We start from the raw sequence: 25,622 nt of genomic DNA, 5'->3' as shown, positions 1-25,622 counted from the left end.
CTGAGATACTGTGATTTCTCTATTTTTTTTATATAGTTTGTAATTTTATATAAAACACTAAGCTAACTTGAGATACATCACTGACAAGATCTGTGATGAGAAAATGTTTCCAAACAACAAATCAAAAAACTGGAACTTGATGCTTCACAGCAGTTTCAGTTTTATCTACAAATAATGGTGTGGATAGTCACTAGGTCTGTAGATTAAATCAGGACTTCAAAACAAAACAAAAAACATTTTAAAAAATCCTCAAAAAGAATGAAGTTAGTCCTACTGAGGAATGTGTTGATGTGTATTTGAATAAATGACATCTCAAAAAGTATCTACTTTTACAGAGACTTGATGGCATGATTTTACTGTGTGTACTGGTTGATAGTAGACTTAGACTTAAGAATTGTGGCTTCTAAGGAATCTCAGAATAAGGACGGTTGCTGTTTTTCATCTCTACAGATGGTGCTACTCTAGATGTTCTAAAAAAAAAGATTAAAATAACAGGTCTAGTTTATCCATCCTTCTATGTAAAATGAATCCTCTGCTCTAACTAGGAAGATTTTCTTAATTTTATCTTTCTCTGTAACTTGATCATATATTTCCCCATCTTCCTTACTCTCATTAGTAATGTCCTTCCTCTTCTCTCCTAATCTGAATCCTATCTCTCTTCTTTAATTTTAGCTTTACTATTACCTGTCCAAAATTTTTACTGATTAATTTTTAAATTAGTTTTTAGTACTGATTAATTGTAATTAAAATTAACTAATTTTAGCTTTCTCTTAATCTTTCTCTTTAAAGAAATCTTTTGGCTGCACATTTCTGATATTAGGTTTATACTGTCTTGATTTGTCAGGTGACTATTTTAGGAGTACATGCACTTTAGCACTCACTCAATGAAGCCCAAGGTACTTGACAAATACTTGTTAAACTGAATAAAAACTATATATGATGTTTTTAGCAATCTGGTAGTGCATAAATGTGCCTATAATCTAAGACATATGCTGTTTTTTAATGGATAATGCAAAATAATTATAAGCCCCAGCTATAAAGTGGGCTATTATGGAAAAGCTACCCTGAATGCCATATATCTCAGCTGATTCAAGCCATATTCCAAGAACTTTAAACTACAGAGGAATTAGAGACCTAAAACAAAATAAATAGGTTCAGGTAGTATATCAAGAGGTACTTAATGCAACTGCACTAATAATCCACCTTCCTCATGTCATATACACTTTAGAAATTCTTAATATTGTTCCTTTACCCCATGCCTGGAAGTAGTAGTAGGGAAATGTTGACTTACATCTTTATTTTTTAGACTATCCACAAGGTATGTCAGTAGCTAACAACAGATACCAGAAGTACAAGGGTTAGTAGCAGAAATATTTGGGGCTGTCACATCTAATTAGAGGTAACAGGTAATATTAATTAAATGAGGAAGGAAAAGGTAAAGAAAAAAAATAAACATTTACATATCATCTACAAAGGTGCCAGGCATTATACTAGATCTTTTTACATGCATTATTGTCACTTAACTAGTTTGGATAACCTTGGGCAAGTCAATTAATTGATCTGTGTCTCCATTACTCCATCTTTAAAATAGATATAAAATAGTACCTGCCTCATATGGTTGTTTTGAAGACTAAATGAATTAACATATGCTTAAAACAGCTGCTGACACATACTAAAGTGCTATATATAAGTGTTAGTTATTATTACTGGTTATGTTTATAATCTCAATCACTAGAAACAACAACCCTGAGAGTGGGCATTAGCTAATATAGCAAATGAGAAATATGAAGTTGGAACAGATTAATTTGCCTTAATTTCATACTTAGTGGTAGAGTTGAGATTCAAATTCATGTCTGACTCTATATTGTTAGTGTTTCCACTATATCATATTGCATCTCAACATGTTTAGACAAAGATAAGACATGGAAACATATTTTTTATGTCCAGAACTATTTCATAAAAATTAAAGGAAGAGCTTAAAATGGCATAAAATGTACCTTATCTGACCATAGAAGAGTGATGTATTTTATTCAATCTAGTTTAAAATACTTCAATTACAAGGGTTTCTGATATCCTGCTTCATCAATTTCATATTGTTGAGTTATCCTATTTATACAGAACAATTTTAAGATACTCAAAATCCTAGTTCAATACGGTTATATTTAGCTTTACCATGTATATCAGGTATTAGTAAAAAAAAAAAAATCCTAGTACTGTAAGATAAGTATTAACAGAGTTCTAGAATATTAGTATATGATATTTTTTCCAGGGAAATAATCAAAGTTTTCTGAAGAATATTATATACTTGAAAACAACTACATAATTTAAATGACCTATGTTAGTGATTAAATTTTCTTTCAAAAACAGAAACTGTTACATATGGTGTTTTTCTATGCTTCTGCTATAATACAGGAGTTTTTCTAATTGTCAAAATGCCCAATGTTAAAATAAATGCATATAAAAAAAGGCCCAATGTTAACTTTTAGGTGAAGCTGTTAAATGTTAACTTTTAGGTGAAGCTATTAAATGTTCTCACTGATTTTCATAAGTCACAAATTGAGAATCATTAAGTATAGTCAGTAACTCAGATCAAGAATGTCTCCTACATTTTACTTACACAGAATTCTTGCTTTTGAAGCATTATAATTATGAAAGAAAAATGGCTAATGACTACATAAAATGATCCCTGGCTTACAGTACACTCACACCTAAAATGATGAAATATATAAATTGTGACAATTTGATTATAAACAAATTTTACAAAATAAACAATTTTTCTTTGATTTGATATTTTTGTGAAAAAATTTCTAATAACCTAAGTGGAAAATATTTATAAAATGGCTTAAATAGTAATCTGTTCCAAAGAAATGTAAATATTATAGGCTATAAACAGAATACATCTTCTAGAATTCATAAGCCTAGAAATTCAACCTTTGTACCAATTTTTTAGTATTCTATCCCTTTTAGCAATCGTCATTTTGTCAGATGCCTCTTCACTTCCATAATGAACCTACTCCTGTGGCTACAACAGCAGAGTTAAATAGTTGCAACCAAAACTTTATAGCCTGCAAAGCCTTAAGTATTTACCATCTGACCTTTTGCAGAAAAAGTTTGTGGACTCCTGGTCTGATGATTGAGAATGTCATCTTTACTCACATTTTTTGTTGACTTTTTAAAAACTGATTTTTTACCCTTTTTTCTTTAGTGATCTGAAATGATGTTGGGTTTCACCTCTTAAATGCTTAATTTTAGAAGGAGCAAAGAAATAACACTTTTCTGCCATAACGAAGTATATTGCCACGTTGTCTCAATAGACAATACAGCACAACAAAAGTAAAAGACCCTCATTCTAAAATTTTTAACTTTCAAAATTGATCAAACTAATGGCTTTGTTATGCATTAAGTAAAATCTCAATCTTAAAAAACTTTTGAACTGTTGTTCTTAGCAGTATCGTCTAACAAAAGTGTCCTGATATAATTTGTCAGAATAAAAATAATCAAACAAAAGGAGGAATAGCAAAAATTTTAGGAAACTATAAATTTTAATACAAGGGATATTCATTTAAAAGGAAAAGTGTTGGTTACAACTATTTAACTCTGCTGTTGTAGCCGCTGGCATTACATAAATGAATGACTGTAGCTGTATTCCAATAAAACTTCATTTATGGACACTGAAATTTAAACTTCAAATAATTTTTATGTGCCACAAAGTATTATTCGCTTTTTGATTTTTTTCAACCATTTAAAAAATACAAAATCCATTCTTAGCTCACAAGCCACACCAACACCAACAAAAAGGCTGGATTTGGACTATAGGCCTTGTTTGCCAACTCCCAAAACAAATTAAGAGTTTCTTGAGAATAAGGACCATGTCTTATTAATTTTTTAACTCCAGCACCCAGCACGGCATGGGATACATATTAAGGATTAAAAATAAAAAGTCTGATGAATGAATAAATAGATGAGAACTAAGATGTATGTTAGGCTTCTATTTAACTCTTTATGATCAAAATAAGGTATTAGTATCCAATCCTTTATTCTGATGTAGACTAATAATCTAAAAATGCTTAAAGTTATTTTTACCTTATAAATATCAAATAGTTTAATATTTTCAAATTTACCATAACATATTATAAAACATTTCTTTGTAACTATATATACGTTTTTTAATGCTTCTTGATCTTTTAGTCTCCTCTAGAATTTACGTCTAAAGGGTTTTCACTTCGCCTCACTTATAAGTCCCTAATTTTACTTTTTAAGAATAATAAGATTTTTTATGTAACAATACCTATTTTGGACATACATTGTTTTTAACTGGTAATGAGACATGAAGAGATAATGTTTTGTATAGCAATGAATTCTTATGTTCTACAGAATTTTATAATTACTAGCACCAATGCCAACAGATTATTCAACCTTTTTCAGATCAGAGAAAATAAAATCTACTCTTTTTTAAAAAAATTATTTATTTTAATTAATCTCTATGCCCAATGTGGGGCTCAAATTCATGGCCTGAGTCAAACACTACTCTGACTGAACCAGCGAGGAATCCTGAAAATAAAATCCATTTTTTTATTATGTTAATCACCATACATTACATCATTAGTTTTTGAGGTAGTGTTCCATGATTCATTGTTTGTGTATAACATCTATTCTTAAAATTTAAAGCTTTTTATATCAAAATAAAACTCTAAAAAGTTGAAGGGAATAGATTATTATGCTATTATATATAAGTTTTGATAGTATTTCATATTTAGAGGCAGGGAGCAGACCAGCAGGCATGCAAATATCAGATGAACTATATTCTAGGACACAGGGCCCCAAAAGAGAAACAATTTCATAATTTAGGGAAATTGATTCTGATTGCCTTATTTCTGTTAAAAAGAAAAAAAGAAACAAGATATACTTTACTGAATTTGCTACTCCATTTTTCTTTTTAACAGACCTGGGAAGAAACCCAAGTTCATTAAACTTTCCCTTTTCTCTAGAGTTCATACCCACTGACACTAAGTTTAGATTGCTTTATTTCATTTATTCTATTTATTGTTTCCTCCATTTTTTTTCTAACAACACACACATTCCACAAACAATTGTCCTTTGTGTTTGTAGATTACACTAATTATTGTCAATTATTTAGTGTAAAATAAAGTCTTTTATTATTTTACCTTAATATTTAGTATTTGTGTTTTTTATAACTTGACTATTTAAAAATTTTTGCAACTCTAAGTTATATATAGTTAAATGTAGTCTAGAAATAGTTTCTTCTCTTTTTAGGCACAACTCTCTAAGACAAACAACTGTATTATAATAGAACCCAAATTATATTTCTGGATTCCTAGCAGACATCCCAGTGTTATATTTTGGATAGTAGAAGAATGACAAGCGTTTAAATGTGTAGAGAAGTAGGGAAATCAGTAGAATTATTTTTGGTTGGCCCTACTTTGCTTTTATGTTTGCTTATTTTTCAAAGGCTTAACAGTCCTGTGGACTTTTGCTGTAAATAAACATACCCTACGTATTTATATATAAGATATGAAGTAAAGCAAACCTACTAAAAATCAAGATATTTACAATCGGTAAGTCACCCATTCTCCAAAAAAAGATATTAAAAAAGACCTATTTATGTATATTTTTAACTCATTTAAAGAAAACACCCGAATACAACTCTACTCAGGAGGTTGCTATAGGCATATTTAAATGTAAGAATTTAAGAGCACCTCTACTGTTTTAAGGTAAATGAAAGACTTCATTAAAAGCTTCTTAATTTCTGATATAATGAAACATACATGGTCAGGGAAAGAGACTCTTATCAAGTAATGGTACTAAAAAAAAGTGGATGGGATAAACAAATATTAGAACGGTAGAATTTTAAGACCTCTAAATTACATTAAGCCGAAAAAGATAAAATATGAAACTTACATCAAAATTTAAAAAATAACAAGACTGTAAAGATTTCATGGATATACTTTAAATCTACTATAAGACTGTTTTTGTCCATTTGGTAGTTACATACAAAAAAAAAATACTACCAAATTTGTTCACTTAGTATTTATGTAGCAACTAATAAAAAAAAATTTAACCCTTATTAAGTTAATCCTTGCATATAGCACTTACTAAAATGCCATAAATAGCTGTCATTGAATCCCACAGCTACCCTTATTGATAGGTACTTTTGTTTACCTCATTTCATAGGAACCTGAGGCACAGAGGGATTCAATAATTAGTCTATGGTCACCTTGTTAATAAGTAGCAGAGCCAAAATTCAAAGGTTTAAATTTTCAACCTAACATTTTGGTATTAACTTGATGCACCACAGAATACAAAATACTTAACTCTCTGTGGGAATTATTCTCCCCCAGTTAAAAATAATGTTATCTGATTATAAATGAATTCCATAGTAACTTATTTCCTGATATAAAAAGAAATAATATGAAAATATTAAATCATCACAGAAAAAATAGGGACATATAAAGCCAAGGTCATTTACTTCAAATACTTAATACAACGACCAAACTCCAAAAATCAATGTCTTCACATATGTAAGCAATTTTCTTACAAACAGAACACAAACACACCCCTACAGGAGATCGCTTCCCTCCAATTGTACTTTTTAAGTTAATCTCAGTCTAAAAGAAATGTAAAAATTGGCCAAAGGACCGTTTCCCCTTAACACCCAGAAGCTTATTATGTAAGAACAACTTTTTTAAGCAACTGAAGTTAACACTTTCCCAATACAACTCTATTCTGATTGCTTTAAAAACAAACTACTTTATTTATAAGTCCAATTTTAATAATATCCAAAAAAATTCTGTCACAATTTTTACACAGAAGAACAGAAAATATTTTACAATTGGTTAAAAAAAATTCCATTTTCATATACTACAACTGTGGTTTTCAAAATTTGAAAGTATAGTCTATGGGCCAGCAACATCTGAATCACGGGGGGCCTTATTTGAAATACAAATTCTTAGGACCCACTGCAGATTTACTGAATCAGAAACTCTGTGGGTGGGTCCAACAATCTGTTTTAACAAGTCCTTAGTTTGACTGTGGTGCAGGCTAAAGTTTGGGAACTACTATGATAGAGTAAGATGGACAGTAAAAATTTAATAGATGCAGAGCAGAAGTGTCTTGTGTTAATAAAACAGTAGATACAATTATGTATTGGTTTGAAAATAGAAGGATATATTTAACACTAAGTTGAAATTCAGCCAGCAAACACTTTTTTGGGAGGTAAAGGAAACAATATCACAAGTGGTAATATAAGTTTGCATGACTCTGAGGTTTATGGCTTCCTCCAAAAAAAAAAAAAAAAAAGACTCCCCTATATCACTGATCACTGCCTACTCTTCATTCGCTCCCTAATTTTTTCCTTATGCAAGGATTTAAGGTGATTCTTGTGGCATAAAGCCTGGATAGTAATTCTGTTTTTTGGCTTATTAAATTCTGCATTTAAATTCACATTAGAATTATGAACTATGTAACCCTTCCTCTCCAAAAGTGCTATAAATTTGGTATATGTATTCTATCACAATTTCCTGTGCTTTAAGACCAATGACAAGGGTATCTCAAAACAGAGAAATCAGATACATTTTGAATTTCATTAACAAAGTACATCAGACCAGATGCCATGCTAAGAGAGTTCTGCTATTACCTCCTTTGGCAATGTGCCTGAAGTTCAGCTTCTATCACAGACTACTGAACAAAAGCAAAATTACCTTCTGGACCAGTTGAATCTTCCTCATTTTATATCATGTTTGTATAAGTCCAAAGAAAGAAGTCAAAAAACATTTTTTATATAGCAATTCTTCCACAGCAAAGTTTTTACATTCTTAGAACCACAAGTCTCTTGTTCTGCCTAGCAAAATTATAAATATAAAACATAGTAAAAAAGACTAAAAATAATATGAATAACCTACTTCTTGAATATGAGAAAGGCACATACTATCTCACCTCTGGAGTGACATCTCGTGGTGCAAACCCTGTTCCTCCAGTTGTTAATATCAAGTTAAGTTCCTTTTCATCACACCAATCTATCAGGGTTTCCTGAAAGAAAACAGTAACATTGTCACATGCAGAAGAACTTATCTACCCGCTCAAGACATCCACATACCCAAATACCTTATATACAGTGAGGAAATGCAGATTCATTTCAGCAATCAAGAAAAAAATTTTGAAGTGCAATTCATGGAACCGGTTTGTTATTGATCAAAACACACTGCAGTTTGGGTATTTATTTCATGCAGTATAGAAAATAAGGAAGAAAGTACAAATTCTCAAAAATAAATGAAACACAGGAAATACCATAAATTATGACCTTATAAAAAAGTCTAATATTGGATATTTAATAAAATCTCAGAGGGAAAAGCAGAGCATTTCAACAAAGATTATAAATTGTCTCTTTTTTTTATTTCTCCATTTTTCTGTTCAAGTCTGTCCAGATTTGATACAGTCTGGGCTAACTTTATCTTTCTTTCTACATCTCTCCAGTGGTTTCTGAAATAAGTTGTCTGAAGACTAGATATGGTTCAATTAGAGCTTTTCTTTTTTAAAGATTTTATTTATTTATTTGACACAGAGATAGCACAAGTAGAGAGGCAGGAAGAGGAAGAGGGAGAAGCAGACTCCCTGCTGAGCAGGGAGCCTGAGGTGGGGCTCGATCCCAGGACCCTGGGATCATGTCCCGAGCTAAAGGTAGCCACTTAACTGACTGAGCCACCCAGGCACCCTAGGGTTTTGTTTTTATAATTATATAATAATCAGACATTTGATGGTATGAAGAAGATAGGTTATACAGTAGTGCTAATATCCTTATCTTTCATAGCAGAGTTTGACCAAACCCAAGGCTTAGAAAGATAGTAAAAAATATGATTGTAACTTAATAATTTTCCTTATTTTTAAACTTTAGAGAGATCTCTGTTTAGCATATAACATATAACATGCTCTGACATTCACTTTTTTTTCTATTTAAATGAAATAAAATGCTTCTGTATTAGCTTGATAGTAGTATTTTGGTTTTGTATGGCTATTTCTTTCACTCAATTAAGCATCCATTCTTCTATTTGTAACATAGGCAAAGAAAGATGAAATGTTTTACAACTTACAACAGTCATTTCTGGATAATTAGATTTATAGTACATTTTAATTTTCAATCCTTTTTATTTTCATTTGCATTTTCCACATTCTTTAAAATTTGCAGGTATTATTAAAAAATAAAGGGATTTTACAAATTGAATTTTCTGGTATTTGTTCTTTATTTTGATAACCTTAATGTCTTATTTTCCCCTCATTTTCAGCCAACTCAGAAACAAATTTTATACTCAACAACTATGCATATTCTACTGTAGTAGGTTAAATATAGCCACATATTCTTTATAAATCCTTCTGTCAAAAGGTGGAGTCTATTTCACCAGTTCTGCATCTGGGCCAGACTTGTAACTCTGACAAGGGCAAAAATCATGGTGTATGAGTTCTGAAGCTAAGTTCTCAAAAGGTCTCACATCTCTACATTCACTCTCTTGGTAAACTTCTATTATCATGAGAGGAAGTCCAATCTAAATAACGGAATGAAGAGAGAACATTTGGAGAGAAAGCTTAGCAGAACAGACAGCACCAAGGCCCCAGACACCTGAATGAGGCCATCTTAGATTCTCCAGCCTCAGTTGACAAATTATTTCAGCCACATGAATGACACAAAGCAAAACCAGAAAAAAATACACCCAGCTAAGCCCAGCAAACCCACAGATTTGTGAGAAATAATAAATCACTGTTGCCACTAAGTCTTATGGTGGTTTTAATGCAACAATACAGTACAAATACCGTGACTTTCCTAGTTAGCATTTTTGCATCCTCCTCTTTTTCAGGCTATTTTCAATTTATATTTTATTGTATTTTATTAGTAGTAAGTCTACACATCCTTCACAATAATCTTCAAAATAGTTTTGAAAGTAAACTTGATGTGAATTAGGTTTAAATAAACTGTCATGAAGTCTCATTTTTAATCATTCAGTTTAAGAAACATACCAATGCCTAAAACAGTATGGAAGTTCCTCAAAAAGTTGAAAATAGAGCTACCCTACGACCCAGAAATTGCACTATTGGGAATTTACCCCAAAGATACAGATGTAGTGATCCGAAGAAGCACCTGCACCCCAATGTTTATAGCAGCAATGTCCACAACAGCTAAGCTATGGAAAGAGCCTAGATATCCATCAACAGATGAATGGATAAAGAAGATGTGGGATATATATATATAATATATTCTATATTATATATATATATATAATGGAATATTATTCAACCATAAAAAAAAACGAAATCTTGCCATTTGCAATGACATGGATCGAACTAGAGGTTGTTATGCTAAGCAAAATAAGTCAGTCAGAGAAAGACAATTATCATATATTCATATGTAGAATAAGAAACAAAACAGAGGATCATAGGGGAAGGGAGGGAAAAATAAGACAGGGTGCAATCAGAGAGGGAGATAAACCATAAGAGACTCTCAATCATAGGAAACAAACTGAAGGTTGCTGGGGTGGGGGTGGGGGGATGGGGTAACGGGGTGGACATTAAGGAGAACAAGTGATGTAATGACCACTGGGTATTATATAAGACTGATGAATCACTGAACTTTATCTCTGAAACTAATAATACACTACATGTTAATTAGGTGAATTTAAATTAAAAAAACCCATAACAATGCCTAGTATGTGCCAGGAAAATATGGTAATGAAAAAAATGCATGACAAATGCCCTTGATGTCAACAAGTTCAGAGGTATGGACAAACTAATATGGTACCTCAATATATCATGATTAGTGCTATGAAAGAGGTGTGACCATCTTAAGAAAACTGTTTTACAGGTATATGTATTTATGAATATGTAACATTTTCTTTACATTGACCAGAATGTAAACCATCACTCAGAGATTTTTAGCAATATTTTTCTCTTGCCCAAGACTAGAGAACTCAAAAAAGAGGAAAATGGGATAGTAACAGAGTTAAGAGGAAGTAAGTTTAGACAAACCACCATTTTATACATCTACTTAGAGTCCCATACTCATCTATTACAATAGATTTTTTCTTTTCTTTACATTTATTGATGGAAATATGAATCACTAAATTAGGCAGACCTCAACAATATAAAATCATTTGAGAAATGTCACATTTTTCTTTGGTTTATTAAAGAATCTGATATAACCACCTAAGAAATTCCTATCTATACTTAATGAGACAGCATTAGGACATCTTATTAAAGTCTCCTCTGACTCCTCCAGGCAATTTGTTCCCTGTGTGTATTACCAGTTATTCCTTTGAGATAGCACTTTTCATATTTTACTGAAATGTACTTGCTTATATGTCTCTTCCTCTGTAAGAGTGATCTCCAAAATTCTGATTATACATCTGTTTCAGTAAAGCAATTTCTGAATGTTATCAGACATTTCTATCAGTAAAGCAAATTCTGAATGTTATGCTAAAACACATTCAGCATGTCACACAAGAAATTTTAAAAGATGAGATAAAGACAACATAATACTTAAAATAGCTTTTTAGTAATTGTGCAAAAATATTTTTCTCATCAATATTTTATGCACATGATTGAATATGCATTATTTTAGAAAATCTTGGTTTGATATTTTGTGATACAGTAATTAAAAAGTAAAAGTAGTTTTTAAAAATAAATACACTGAAATGAAAGAAGTACAATAGCTAGACGTACAAAATCACTTACATAGCAGTCATTTTTCAATTTCATCCACCAAATACACAAATGACTTTTGAAATGGGGTTAATAAACATCCATCTTTCATGTTAGTTAGTTGTTCTTATAAAATAATTGGGGGCAGGGTGGGAAGATGGGCAAAATGGGTGAAGGGGAGTGGGAAATACAGGTTTTCAGTTATGAAATGAAAAGTTATGGGAATAAATAAAAGGTACAGCATAGGGAATATAGTCAATGGCATTATAAAGGCATTATATGCTGACAGATGATGGCTATACTTGTAAGCATAGCAGAAGGTATAGACTTTTTGAATCACTATGTTGTACACCTGAAACTAATGTAACATTGTGTGTCAATTATACTTTAATGAAAAAATATAAAATAATTGGAAGATGTTACTTTAAAAATATTTTTAACAAATGGGTTCAAAATCCACAAGAACTTTTCAAAGGGAAGATCTTTAAATGGGTAAGGATCTTGGTTTCCTAGTTTTTTAAGTGTGCAGTTGTTTTTATAAATGACACAAATAATTTCCACTAACAAAATAACATAATGCAAGCAATTTTAAGTATCTAAGTATCTTAAGCATCCTTTTATATTTCATGAAAATTTTCCTAAGATCTTCTTTCATGTCTTTTCCCCCTAAGTTGTCTACTGAATTAACTCCTCATTTATTTTTCTAGGCAGATTCTCCCATTCCTTGTCCATTATCTCTTCTCTATTCATGTTATCTGAGCTAGAAATCCTCTCAGGTCCTTTTTGGCTGTGAGAATCTACTCCAAATCACTTTAAAATTAGAATTCTAAAAATATATTTCTTTAAAACCTTCCCAAAAAACCCACTTTTCTCCACTGGAGAAAACACCAACACATTTCCTAAATATTTGTTAATATAGTTGGAGCTTTCACCAAGTCCTTCAAAAAACAAATGCAAACAATAGTTATCATCTACTAGAGTAAAGCACACAGCAAGTGATTACTTAAATGAGAAGTATAAGGGTTCTAGGATATTTGGGGGTTGTAGAGACACAAGGTAAGCAGGTGTCTTTATCCAAGGACTATCCATGCATTATTTTTCATACATTCATATTTTCCACTTGCATGTATATAAACATTATATGCATTTATAACATATGTTCTTAAAATATATGTGTTTATATAATTTTTAGGACCCGGCCCAGAGAAGATCCCCAAACTGAGATTTTGTTGCATTTCAAGTTATCATTTGATATTCTCACACTCCCACCATAAATGTCAACCCATAGTGCCATTTCAGGGTAATTGTATCTTTCTTCTTTTGAGAAAGTGAGGGGTCTTCTTTACTCAAGTGTTCTGATGCTTAATCTTTAGGTCAATTTCAGTTTAATTCTATTCATTTAAACCTCAAGTACTATAATATTCAAATACTGTATGTATTGCTTATAAAGATAAAGAATGTGAATTATTAGAGTTCTATTCATTGTTTACCTTAATCAATGCAAAGATCCTCCAATGATTGTGTCAAATGGTTCTGAATAGCAGATTACTATTACTTGTGATAGTCCTTTTTTTGTACTTTATAAATTTTTTTGTCAATACAATTTTCTTAGCTTTACTAGATAACAATATATTAATCTTCCTGCTGTTGAAATAAATAGAAATACGTAGATGCAACTTCATCATATGCCTACTTATCCAAAAATAATTAATTTGTGCTTGGATATCTCCAGTGTATTGTTCTGAATGAAGGTAACCTGGGTCCATATTCTGCACTCATCACAATAGCATGGGAACATTGTATTGTGATGAGAAGTTAGTAAACTCAATTCCTTTACAGAATACCAAGGATTTGCTCCTATTGATGGCAACTCACTGATGCAAGTTAAACACTTAACAGAGTACTTAGCACATAGTAAGTGCTAAATAAATGGTTTCTTTTGTTATTTTTTCAACATTATTTATGTTAGGGTTACATTGCCTAAGGTGAAGCTTCTCCACAAACTTAATCACCTTAGAACACCTAGGCAGAATCAGGGTTCATGGTAATCCTTTTATCACTAACTCTGAAAGGCCAAAATGAAATGTCATTTTTTTTTTTTTAGGGATGAAATGTCATTTTTAAAGGGAAGATAAATTGCAAAACACAATCAAGTGATTTATAGAGCTAAATGGATTTAAGAGATACTCTTTTGACCTTTTAATTCTATCTTCCGTAAGGCCTTCCCCAAACTTAAGAGCCAAATTTAATGCATATTGGTACTCTTCAGTGATCCAATATAATTGGTGACCAGAATAGACAGTGATGATTCTACTGACATAAAGCTTGTTCTAAGTTCGACTGGACCTCTGAAGAGGACTTTAGAATAAGTTATTAAAACCATGTTATAGTAAATCAAACACACTATCTAAAATGACTCTAATAGGAATCCTTGGAAATCTACCCAATGTAAGAAATGCAGTATTAGGCTTTTTCCAATCAGGCAAGTATTTGCTACCTAGGAGAAGAAAATGGGTGAAATATGGAAAACAAACAAAAAACCCTCTCAACAAAATTGCTCTTAGAATTCTAGGATTAGTTTGCTTTGTATCAAAACACAAGAAAAAGATTTAACACCAACAGTTTGAGAATAGGTCAGTATCGAATATTCGATATATTTGAATCAAAACTCAGAGAACTTTAAAAACAGGAAGAGAGAGAACCATTTATCTCTTTAGCATACTAAGTTTAGAACTCAAAGTTGTTAAACACAACTGAGAAATAACATTCACATGTAGAAGACACTGCTACAGTCTTCAGGTTTTGCTCAATTTTGTGTGTGTGTGTTATCCGCAACACCATTCTTTTTCTACTATAGATGAAATAGGGATTCCTTTGGTTTCAAAATGTAGGTTGGTTATATTGTGGCTCACTACTAAAAAAGTCAGCAGGATAAGGATGAATTTGCTTATCCCATGAGATAATGGTAAGAATATTAATGTCCATTTTACAGAGATATCACACTAAATAGAAATATATGTGACCAGCCTGATAATGACCAACTTATGATCAAGAAGTTTAGTAAGCATTTTCTGAATTCCAAGATCAATGTAGCCAATAGAAATATTAAAACACGCTGCTTCCAAGGTTAACTTTTTGGAGTAACTCTTAATATGGTATGTGTGGATATGCTGAGATAGTAAAGATATTACAAGATAAGGGATGCCTGGGCAGCTCAGTCAGTTAAGTGTCTGCCTTTGGCTCAGGTCATGATCCCAGTGTCCTGGGATTGAGCCCCACGTTGAGCTCCCTGCACAGCAGGGAGTCTGCTTTCCCTCTCCCTCTGTCTCTCTCCTCTGGCTTGTGTTCTTACTCTCTCTCTCTGTCAAATAAATAAAATCTTAAAAAAAAAAAAACCCAAAACTGCGTATTTGTGTGAAATCATATTTCTTTTAAAAGAGCTATTTTGGGATATATTTCACATATCATAAAGGCATCCATTTAAAGTACACAGTTCAGTGGATGGAACTAGAGGGTATGATGTTAAGCAAAATAAGTCAATCAGAGAAAGACAATTTTTTTTTTAGGATTTATTTATTTATTTATTCATGAGAGAGAGAGAGAGAGAGAGAGAGAGAGAGAGAGAGGCAGAGGGAGAAGCAGGCTCCCAAGGAGCAGGGAGCCCGATGCAGGACTCGATCCCAGGACCCTGGGATCATGACCTGAGCCGAAGGCAGATGCTTAACCATCTGAGCCACCCAGGCACCCGAGAAAGACAATTATTATATGATCTCACTAATATGTGCAATTTAAGAAACAAAACAGAGGATCATTGGGGAAGAGAGGAAAAAATAAAACAAGATGAAACCAGACAGAGAGACAAACCATAAGAGACTCTTAATCATAGGAAACAAACTGAGGGTTGCTGGAGGGGAGGGGAGATAGAGGGATGCAGTAACTGGGTGAAGGACATTAAGGAGAACATGTGATGTAATGAGCCCTGGGTGTTATATAAGACTAATTAATCACAGACCTGTATCTCTGAAACCAATACATTACATATTAATTGAATTAAAATAGTTAAAAAATTTTTTTTATTTGACAGAGAGAGACACAGCGAGAGAAGGAACACAAGCAAGGGGAGTGGGAGAGGGAGAAGAAGGCTTCTCGCTGAGGAGGGAGCCCGATGCGGGGCTCAATCCCAGGACCCTGGGATCATGACCTGAGTTGAAGGCAGAGGCTTAACGACTGAGCCACCCAGGCACTCCTGAATTGAAAGTTTTAAAAAAGTATACAGTTCAATGGTTTTTAGTATATTCATAGGGTTGTGTAACCACAACTATAATCCAATTTTAGAACAGTTCAACACTCCAAAAGGAAGCCTTGTAAATATTAGTAGTTATTCCTCCTCTGACTGAGAGGACCCAGGTAACCATAAGTTTACATTCTTTCTCTATGGATTTGCCTATTCTAGATGTTCAAAAAAAGGAATTCACACAACATGTGTTTTTTTCTGACTTCTTTCACTTAGCATAATGTTTTCAAGTTTGATACATGTTGTAGGATTTACCAGTACATCATTCTATTTTTTTTCAAAAATTTTTTGTGGTAAAAAATTTTATATAATAAAACTGGCCATCTTAACCATTTTAAGTGTACAATTCAGTAATATTACATTCACATTATACTACAACTATCACCATTACCTATTTTCAAAACCTTTTTATCACCCCAAACAGATCAACATTCTTAATTCAGTGTTTGCTTGGTTATTATAAAACTTTGTTTTCTGAAATGGAGCGCTGAAAAAGTTCGTTTTAACAATTTCTGCTTCTTTTACAGTTTCTGTAGAGGGATGGGAGCTATGAGGTATAAAACTAGCTATTCTATTACTGCTCATTATTAATTCTAAATCAATAGATGAAATTTCTTAAGAAATTTGCCAAGGTAAAACAATACATTATTGTTAGTATGGTTGCTATGTGGAACCTAGGATTATTTTTTTTAATAAGAATTATGAATATTTTCCAACTTTCCCTTTATTCTACTTATAATTCCTATAGTATAGTTCCACTAATGAACAATACCAAAACATTCCAAACACAAATAACTAGGCATGAATCTTACTGGTTTGAAAGCTAATCCAACATTCTTTAAAGTTTTATTTAATAATTATGTATTTACTACATGATTACATTACCATTAATCTTAAACTGGTTTAAATTTAAACCTCCCCTCTAAAACACTCAGTTGGTTTCTCAGACTCCATAGTCTCTCATGGTTCATCTCTCCCTCCAATCCCCCCCCTCATTTTTCCCCTTTCTTTTCCTAATGTCCTCCAGCTATTCCTTATGTTCCACAAATAAGTGAAACCATATGATAGTTGACTTTCTCTGCTTGACTTATTTCACTTAGCATAATCTCCTCCAGTCCCATCCATATTGATGTAAAAGTTGGGTATTCATCCTTTCTGATGGCTGAGTAATATTCCATTGTGTATATGGACCACATCTTCTTTATCCATTCATCTGTTGAAGGGCATCTCGGCTCCTTCCACAGTTTGGCTATTGTGGACATTGCTGCTATGAACATTGGGACACATATGGCCTTTCTTTTCACTACATCTGTGTCTTTGGGGTAAATATCCAGGAGTACAATTGCTGGGTCATAGGGTAGCTCTATTTTTAATTTTTGGAGGAACCTCCACAGTTTTCCAAAGTGGCTATACCAACTTGCATTCCCACCAACACTGTAAGAGGGTTTTCCTTTCTCCAGAACCTCTCCAACATTTGTTGTTTCTTGCCTTGTCAATTTCTGCCATTCTAACTGGTGTAAGGTGGTATTTCAGTGTGGTTTTGATTTGAATTTCCCTGATGGATAATGATGATGAACATTTTTTCCTGTGTCTGATAGCCATTTGCATGTCTTCTTCGGAGAAGTGTCTGTTCATGTCTTCTGCCAATTTTTGACTTGATTATTTGTTTTTTGGGTGTTGAGTTTGAGAAGTTCTTTATAGATCTTAGATACCAGCCCTTTACTGTAGTGTCATTTGCAAATATCTTCTCCCATTCTGTGGATTGCCTCTTTGTTTTGTTGACTGTTTCCTTTTTGCTGTGCAGAAGCTTTTTATCTTGAGGAAGTCCCAAAAATTCATTTTTGATTTTACTTCACTAGCCTTTGGAGATGTATCTTGAAAGAAGTTGCTGTGGCCGATGTCGAAGAGGTCACTGCCTATGTTCTCCTCTAGGATTTTGATGGATTCCTGCCTCACAATGAGGTCTTTCATCTACTATGAGTTTATCTTTGCGTAGGGTGTTAGAGAATGGTCAAGTTTCATTCTTTTATATATAGTTGTACAATTTACCCGGCACCATTTATTGAAGAGACTTTCCTTTTTCCATTGCATATTTTTTCCCTTTGTTGAAGATTATTTGACCATAGAGTTGAGGGTCCATATCTGGGCCTCTATTCTGTTCCATTGGTCTATATGTCTGTTTTTGTGCCAGCACCATGCTGTCTTGGTGATCATGGCTTTGTAATAAAGCTTGCAATCAGGCAACGTGATGCCCCCAGCTTTGTTTTTCTTTTTCAACATTTCCTTGGCAATTAGGGGTCTTTTCTGATTCCATACAAATTTTAGGATTGTTTGTCCCAGCACTTTGAAAAATGTCATTGGAATTTTATCGGGATGGCATTGAAGGTATAGATAGCTCTGGGCAGCATAGACATTTGAAAAATGTTTATTCTTCTGATCCAGGAGCATGGAATGTTTTTCCATATTTTTGTGTCTTCTTCAATTTCTTTCATGAGTGTTCTGTAGTTCCTAGAGTATAGTTCCTTTACCTCTTTGGTTAGTTTTATTCCGAGGCATCTTATGGTTTTTGGTGCTACTGTAAATGGAATCGTTTCTCTAATATTTCTTTCTACAGTTGCATTGTTAGTGTATAAGAAATCAACTGATTTCTGTGCATTGATTTTGTGTCCTGCCACATTACTGAATTGCTGTATGAGTTCTAGTAATTTGGGGCTGGAGTCTTTTGGGTTTTCCACATAAAGTATCATCTCATCTGCAAAGAGTTTGACTTCTTCTTTGCCAATTTGAATACCCTTTATTTCTTTTTGTTGTCTGATTGCTGCTGCTAGGACTTCTAGTGTTATGCTGAACAACAGTGGCGAGAGTGGACATCCTTGTCGTGTTCCTGATCTTAAGGTAAAGGCTCTCAGCTTTCCCCCATTGAGGATGATATTCACTGTGGGTTTTTCATTGATGGATTTTATGAAACTGAGGAATGTTCCCTCTATTCCTATACTCTGAAGAGTTTTAATCAGGAAAGGATGCTGTATTTTGTCAAATGCTTTTTCTGCATCGAGAGGACCATATGGTTCTTCTCTCTCCTCTTATTCTACCTTTCATCCCAGGGATATGCTTTGTTGCTGCTATGAACATTGGGGTGCATATGGCCTTTCTTTTCATTGTATTGTTGGATCCTAGTAGCTAGGATTGTGTTGAGAATTTTGGAATCCATATTCATCAGGGATATCGATCTGAAATTCTTTTTGATGGGGTCTTTGCCTGGTTTGGGGATTAAGGAAATGCTGGCCTCAAAGAATGAGTCTGGAAGCTTTCCTTCTGTTTCTATTTTTTGAAACAGCTTCACGTGAATAGGCATTATTTCTTCTTTGAATATTTGATAAATTCCCCAGGGAATCCATCAGGCCCTGGACTCTTGTTTTTTGGGAGGTTTTTAATTACTGCTTCAATCTTCTTACTGGTTATTGGCCTTTTCAGATTGTCAATTTCTTCCTGTTTCAGTCTTGGCAATTTATATTTTCCCAGGAAGGCATCCATTTCTTCCAGGTTGCATAATTTATTGTATACAGATGTTGATAATAATATCTAATAATTGTTTCTATTTCCTTGGTACTAGTTATGATCTCTCCCCTTTCATTCATAATTTTATTAATTTGGGTCCTTTCTCTTTTCTTTTGGATAAGCCTGGCCAGTGGTTTAACGATCTCATTAATTCTTTCAATGAACCAGCTTCTAGTTTCATTGATCTGATCTACTGTGTTTCTGGTTTCTAATTCATTGATCTCTGCTCTAATCATAATTATTTCTCTTCTAATGTGTGGCTTAGGCATCGTTTGTTGCTTTTTCTCCAGTTCTTTAAGGTGTAGAGTTAGTTGGTGAATTCAGGATTTTTCTATTTTTTTGAGTGAGGCTTGGATGGCTATGTATTACCCCCTTAGGACCGCCTTTGCAGTATCCCATAGGTTTTGGACCAATGTGTTTTTGTTCTCATTGATTTCCATGAATTGTTTAAGTTCTTCTTTGATTTCCTGGTTTACCCAAATATTCTTGAGCAGAGTGGTCTTTAGCTTCCAAGTGTTTGAATTTCTGCCAAATTTTTTCTTGTGATTGAGTTCCAGTTTTAAAGCATTATGGTCTGAGCATATGCAGGGAATAATCCCAATATTTTGGTATCAGTTGAGACCTGATTTGTGACCCAGAATGTGGTCTATTCTAGAGAAAGTTCCATGTGCGCTCGAGAAGAATGAGTATTCTGTTTTTAGGGTGGAATGTTCTGTATGTATCTATGAGGTCCATCTGGTCCAGTGTATCATTCAAAACTCTTGTTTCTTGATTTTCTGCTTAGATGATCTGTCCATTGCTGAGAGTGGAGTATTGAGGCCTCCTACAACTAATGTATTATTGTCAATATGACTCTTTATTTTGGTTAACAGTTGGCTTATGAGTTGGTTGCTCCCATGTTGGGGGCGTAGATATTTACATGTTAGATCTTCTTGTTGGATAGACCCTTTAAGAATGATATAGTGTACTTCTGTGTCTCTAACTACAGTCTTTAGCTTAAAATATAATTTGTCTGATATAAGAATTGCTACCCAAGCTTTCTTTTGAGGTCTGTTGGCATGGAAGATGGATCGCCATCCCTTCACTTTCAGTCTGGATATATCTGGTTCAAAATTAGTCTCTTTTAGACAGCATATGGATGGGTCCTGTCTTTTTATCCAATCTGCAACCCTGTGCCATTTTATGGGAGCATTTAGGCCATTCAATTGAGAGTGATTATTGAAAGATGACTTTATTGTCATCATGTTGTCTGTGAAGTCCTTGTTTCTGTAGACTGTCTCTGTAAATTTCTGTTCTATATCACTCTTGGGGTCTTTCTCCTTTTATAGATCCCCCCTTAATATTTCTTCCAGGTCCGGCTTAGTGGTCACATATTCTTTCACAGTTTCTGCCGGTCTTGGAAGCTCTGCAATTCTCCATCCATTCTAAATGACAGCCTTGCTGGGTAAAGTATTCTTGGCTGCATGTTCTTCTCATTTAGTACCCTGAATATGTCTTGCCAGCCCTTTCTAGCTTGCTAGGTCTCTCTGGATAGGTCTGACATTATTCTGATGTTCCTCCCTCTGTAGGTAAGGAATCTCTTCCCCCTAACTGCCCTTAAGATGGTTTCCTTATTTCTAAGATTTGCGAATTTTACTATTACATGCCGGGGCATTGGTCTGTTTTCCTTGATCTTGGGAGGGGTCCTTTCCGCCTCTAGGACATGAATGTTTGTTTCATTCACCAGATTAGGGACGTTCTCAGTTACAATTTGCTCAAATGTATCTTCTAGTACTCTCTCTCCACCCTCTCAGGGATCCCAATAATTCTGATATTGGATCGTTTCATGGCATCACTTTTTCCTCCAATTCTGTTTTCATGGATTTTGGGCCGTTTCTCCCAGGCCTCCTCTCTTTCCTTCTTTTCTATCAATTGGTCTTCTAGTTCACTAATTCATTCTTCTGCCTCATTTACCCCACCTGTTAGAATATCTAGATTAGAGTGGATCTCATTGACAGCATTTTTAAGTTCTGCCAGTTCACTTGTCATTTCTGCCCTTGGAGACTCTATGTTGCCATTAATCGACTTCTCCATTCTAGCTATCGTCTTGTCTTCATAACTGTTACCCTGAAGTCTATTTCCAACATCTTGGTTATATCTGTATCCATTTGTAAATCTGTGGCAGAAGTCACAGTCTCTGAGTCTTTCTTATTTTGGGGGTTTCTCCTCCTAGTCATTCTGTTGAGGAGTGGTTGAGGGAATGTACAGAGTCCAAATTATTGACCATAACCCAAGCAAGATGCACCTGTTTTTTAGGGACCTTAGGGTTGTAGGACTCTTGTCCTTCCAGCCTGTCTTCTGGGGGAGGGGCCTGCCACGCTGTTACTCATGGAACTGTGTTTGGGCAGAGCTGCCTTGCCCCCTGTGGAGGGGGGATGGACTCAGTGAAAAACAGTTTTTTGGGGCTTTTGTTCTCTGGTGGCTTTCCCTGGTGGCTTCTTCCGAGAGTCAGAGCAGAAGACATGGTTTCCAACCCTCTGCCTCAGAACAGAGAGATAGCAGTCTGTTCTTCAGTGAGCTCTCCAGGCCACACTATCTCCGTTTCTGTCTGTGCTGCTAAAAACTGCAGCCTCCTGGGTTGTTTGCCCCTCAGCACCGCTCCCAGTCCTCGCCTCAAAGTCCAGGCACATCTCTGCCCTTTGTTCTTCTTCAACCGCCAGCCGCCCCCAGTTTGCACGTGTGCCTGTGTGGCTCCAGTTTTCAGTCCAGCGGGGCTGCCCTGAAGTCCTTTACTCACCACTACTGGTCTGCGAGTCTGTGCCCTGTCCCCAGTGGGGTAGCCTTTTGCACACTAGTGGTGCAGGATCCCGAAAGCTCCCTCCCCCTTCCGTTTATCTTCTGATATCTGACCACAGAATCATGGCTCCCTGCTTCATACCTCAAAACCAAGAGCCTGCAATTTTCTGTTTGTAGAGATCCAGATCTATCTTCTTAAATCTCAGGCTTATTTCATGGGTGTTCAGAGTGGTCTGGTAGATATCCCGCTGAATCCAGGGGACCAGTTGGAATAGGGTCCCCTACTCCTCTGCCATCTTTTCCCTTCCCCCCAAACCTGTTTTATTTAGAGACAAAAAGATACTTTCAAAACACTTTTCAGCAATTATATTTTTCAGTTCTACAATTTTCATTTGGTTCTTTTTAATATTTTCTATTTTTTTCTGCTAGAATTTTATATCTCATCATTCATTACAAGCCTATTTTCCTTTATTCCTTGAGCCTGGTTATAGAACTGCTTTAAAAATCTTTGTTTATTAAAAAAAAAAAAAACCTTTGTTAAATCAAATAGCTGGGTCATCTTTGGGTTAGTGACAGTTGATTATCTTTTTCCTTGAGAATGGGTCACATTTTCTTGTTTTTTAATATGTTAAATAATTCCGGGCTATATTCTGGACACGGTGAATGATATATTGAAGAGACACTAGGTTTTGTTATACTGTTTTGAAGAATGTTGATTTGTTTTTATTCTAGTAAGTAGATGACTTGGGTAGACTGAATTGCAAACTCCATCTGTTCTGCAGTGGATGGCAATTCAAAATTCAATTAAATTCCTTTAGTCCTAATTGTGCTGCCTGTAGTTTACCCAGCACATTCATGGTTCAGAAGTCAGCCAGAAACCTATGCTTATTTACAGAATTTGAGGCTCCTCTCTTTGGCTATCTCCTTTACAGGTTATCCACCCCCTCCCCGAACTTTAAAGCAGTTGTGGTTGTCCCAGACTCAGTTCTTCTAGCCAGTAAGCTTGTAGGTTTTAGCTGCCAGGTAGTCCAGACTGGGACCTACTCTCAGGTTAAAAGTTATAAAAATGTGATACTCAACTAGAGCCTTCTTCCAAATGATAGAATCTTCCTGCTTTTGGTTACTATCCAGTGCTTTCAGATGGTTATGTTTTTGTTTAATCTAGAGTTTATAACTATTTATGATAACAGATAGGAGCTTCTGATACTGAGCAATACTGGAATAGAACTTCCCTGTAAAGCAAGTTAAACACTTATTATTTTATTTATCAATAAAATTTAGTACCACCTCTATGAGTTTGGCATTTCAAGCATTCTACTCATTGCTATAGAACAGGCAATATAAAAACAAAATAAATGACTATGTGAAAGAAATTTGATTGAATATATCATGTTTCATAATTTTAAAGTAGGTTCTAGAAATGATGGTGAAAAAATGCTTTGTATTTTAATTTCTATTTTTTATTCTAATTTTTTGGCCCCAAAAGAGAATAGTCTGTGATTTTTTTTATGATTCTAAAAAACATACTTATTAAAAAGACAAATATAATTCAATCAACATAGCAGGTATAAAGAATTGAAAATCACTAAAAATTTAGCAAAAATAACCCATTTTAAATTTATGTTAATCATCCTTCCACACAAATTTCTATACATAAATAAATACACATGGATACACAGAGATGCACATACACAATTGGATATTTTTAACTTGTTTTTTCATTTTGACAATATGTCATGAGTAAGCTCACTATAATGATTTTTAGGTCAACCAATAGTCTGTATATTTTAATTTGAAAACCCTAATGATAAATATTTATGCTTTTAGTTTTTTTTTTTTTTAATAACCAACAACATTCACTTTTATAAATTTTCTGTGAGGCACTGGGGTAGAGTAAGAGGTAATGGAAAGGGTGTTAGACAGATCTGGGTGTCTGTTCTTTCAGTTCCAGTCGACTAACTAGCTTTGGTTCCACAGGCAAGTTACTAAAGCTCTTTGAAACTTGGGTCACTGTTAGAATGTATAAAGTAAATGAGAACATGAAAAGCATCTACTATAATTCTGGGTACAGAATAAAAACTTAAAAAAACAGGTGCCTGTTTATATGCACACATGTGTACATCCACACACATTATGAAAGTTCTTAAGGAAGCAAAGATATTTGGTCAAACCACATTATTTATTACAAGTTTCGTATATACTAATGTGAGAATATGATGTAAAAATACATCTTCATATTGAAATTATATAATGGGCAGGAAACAGAATTTCTGTCACAATTATATCACCTTCTCTCAAATGTCAGTGATAAACCTCTGACAAAATTTTGTATATGATATGGGTTTTCCTTTGAACATTTTATTCCAGGCTGAGTATAGCTAGACAAATAATTAAGCATGGATAACATATATTATATAATTACTTTAATTCTACTTAAAAATTTCCTTAACAAAAACTATCTAGAACAGTTTTATTCACTGATATTTAGCACTCTGGAATATAAAAGGTCCGATTTATAGTAAGTCTTACACAGTAATAACTATCACTGTGGTTTTGTTTTCCATTATGATCTGAGTGATAAAAAGAATCTTTAAGATGTTACAATATAATTTAAATGTCTAATAGTAAAAATAGCAAAGGAAATTGATTTTAGTGAGTTAAAGAAAGTATAGTTTCCTGGCAAAATTTTAGCTAGTACTTCTGGTATAAATATTATGTAGTAATTAGTAAGAGAAATATAGAACATTGATTTACAGGCAGCAAAAAATACAGGTATCTTTTCAAAGAGAGTCAAGAACTAGAAATCAAATGGTTCTGATGTCCACAGGAAAATTACCTATTCCACAATATACAATGAGTAATGGTAAGTTCTGGGTAAAAAAAGAAGTGGGGGGGGAAACTAAATGATCAGAAATATAGTAGAGAGAAGACCTGTATAAATTCAATATTTATTATACTTAAAATATATGTATTTTTTCCTGTCATTCCTCTTGGATTCTCTTACTGTGAGAAGATAGCATAGAAAAAGGAACTGTCTATGAAGTGAATAGTACCAGAAAAAAAAAAAAGAGAAAGATGAAAATCACCAAAAGTGAATAAATCAGACAAAGGCACTAAATTGTTTGGTTGGGAGAATGAATACATTTTTAGAGCAGGATCTTACTTGTATGCTTTAAAGACCATCAACATTCATCAATCCCCCCAAATAGGATTCTTCCTTTGAATTCCTTAGCTCAGAGACTGGCATTATCTTCCATGAAGTTGTCTAAGCTAAAAACCTGAATTAATCTCCATT

The 25,622-nt window shown here is 33.8% G+C and overlaps 1 protein-coding gene across 11 annotated transcripts in view; it reads right to left on the bottom strand.

The window, feature by feature from the left end:
• Positions 1 to 25,622, bottom strand: part of GPHN (gephyrin) — a 633,555-nt gene that overhangs the window by 324,133 nt on the left and 283,800 nt on the right. For all 11 annotated transcript variants that reach the window (XM_073895379.1, XM_073895381.1, XM_025869865.2 and 8 more), the window contains exon 4: positions 7,954 to 8,046. In XM_073895379.1, the coding sequence (XP_073751480.1) occupies positions 7,954 to 8,046 (93 nt within the window). The remainder of the gene's footprint in view (positions 1 to 7,953; positions 8,047 to 25,622) is intronic.

The sequence above is a fragment of the Callorhinus ursinus genome, unplaced genomic scaffold (genome assembly GCF_003265705.2).
Source record: "Callorhinus ursinus isolate GAN/ISIS: 27379988/994484 unplaced genomic scaffold, GSC_fseal_2.0 scaffold8, whole genome shotgun sequence".
Lineage (NCBI taxonomy): Eukaryota > Metazoa > Chordata > Mammalia > Carnivora > Otariidae > Callorhinus > Callorhinus ursinus.
The sequence above is the reverse complement of the archived record's forward strand: the minus strand, read 5'-3'. Positions and strand labels throughout refer to the sequence as shown.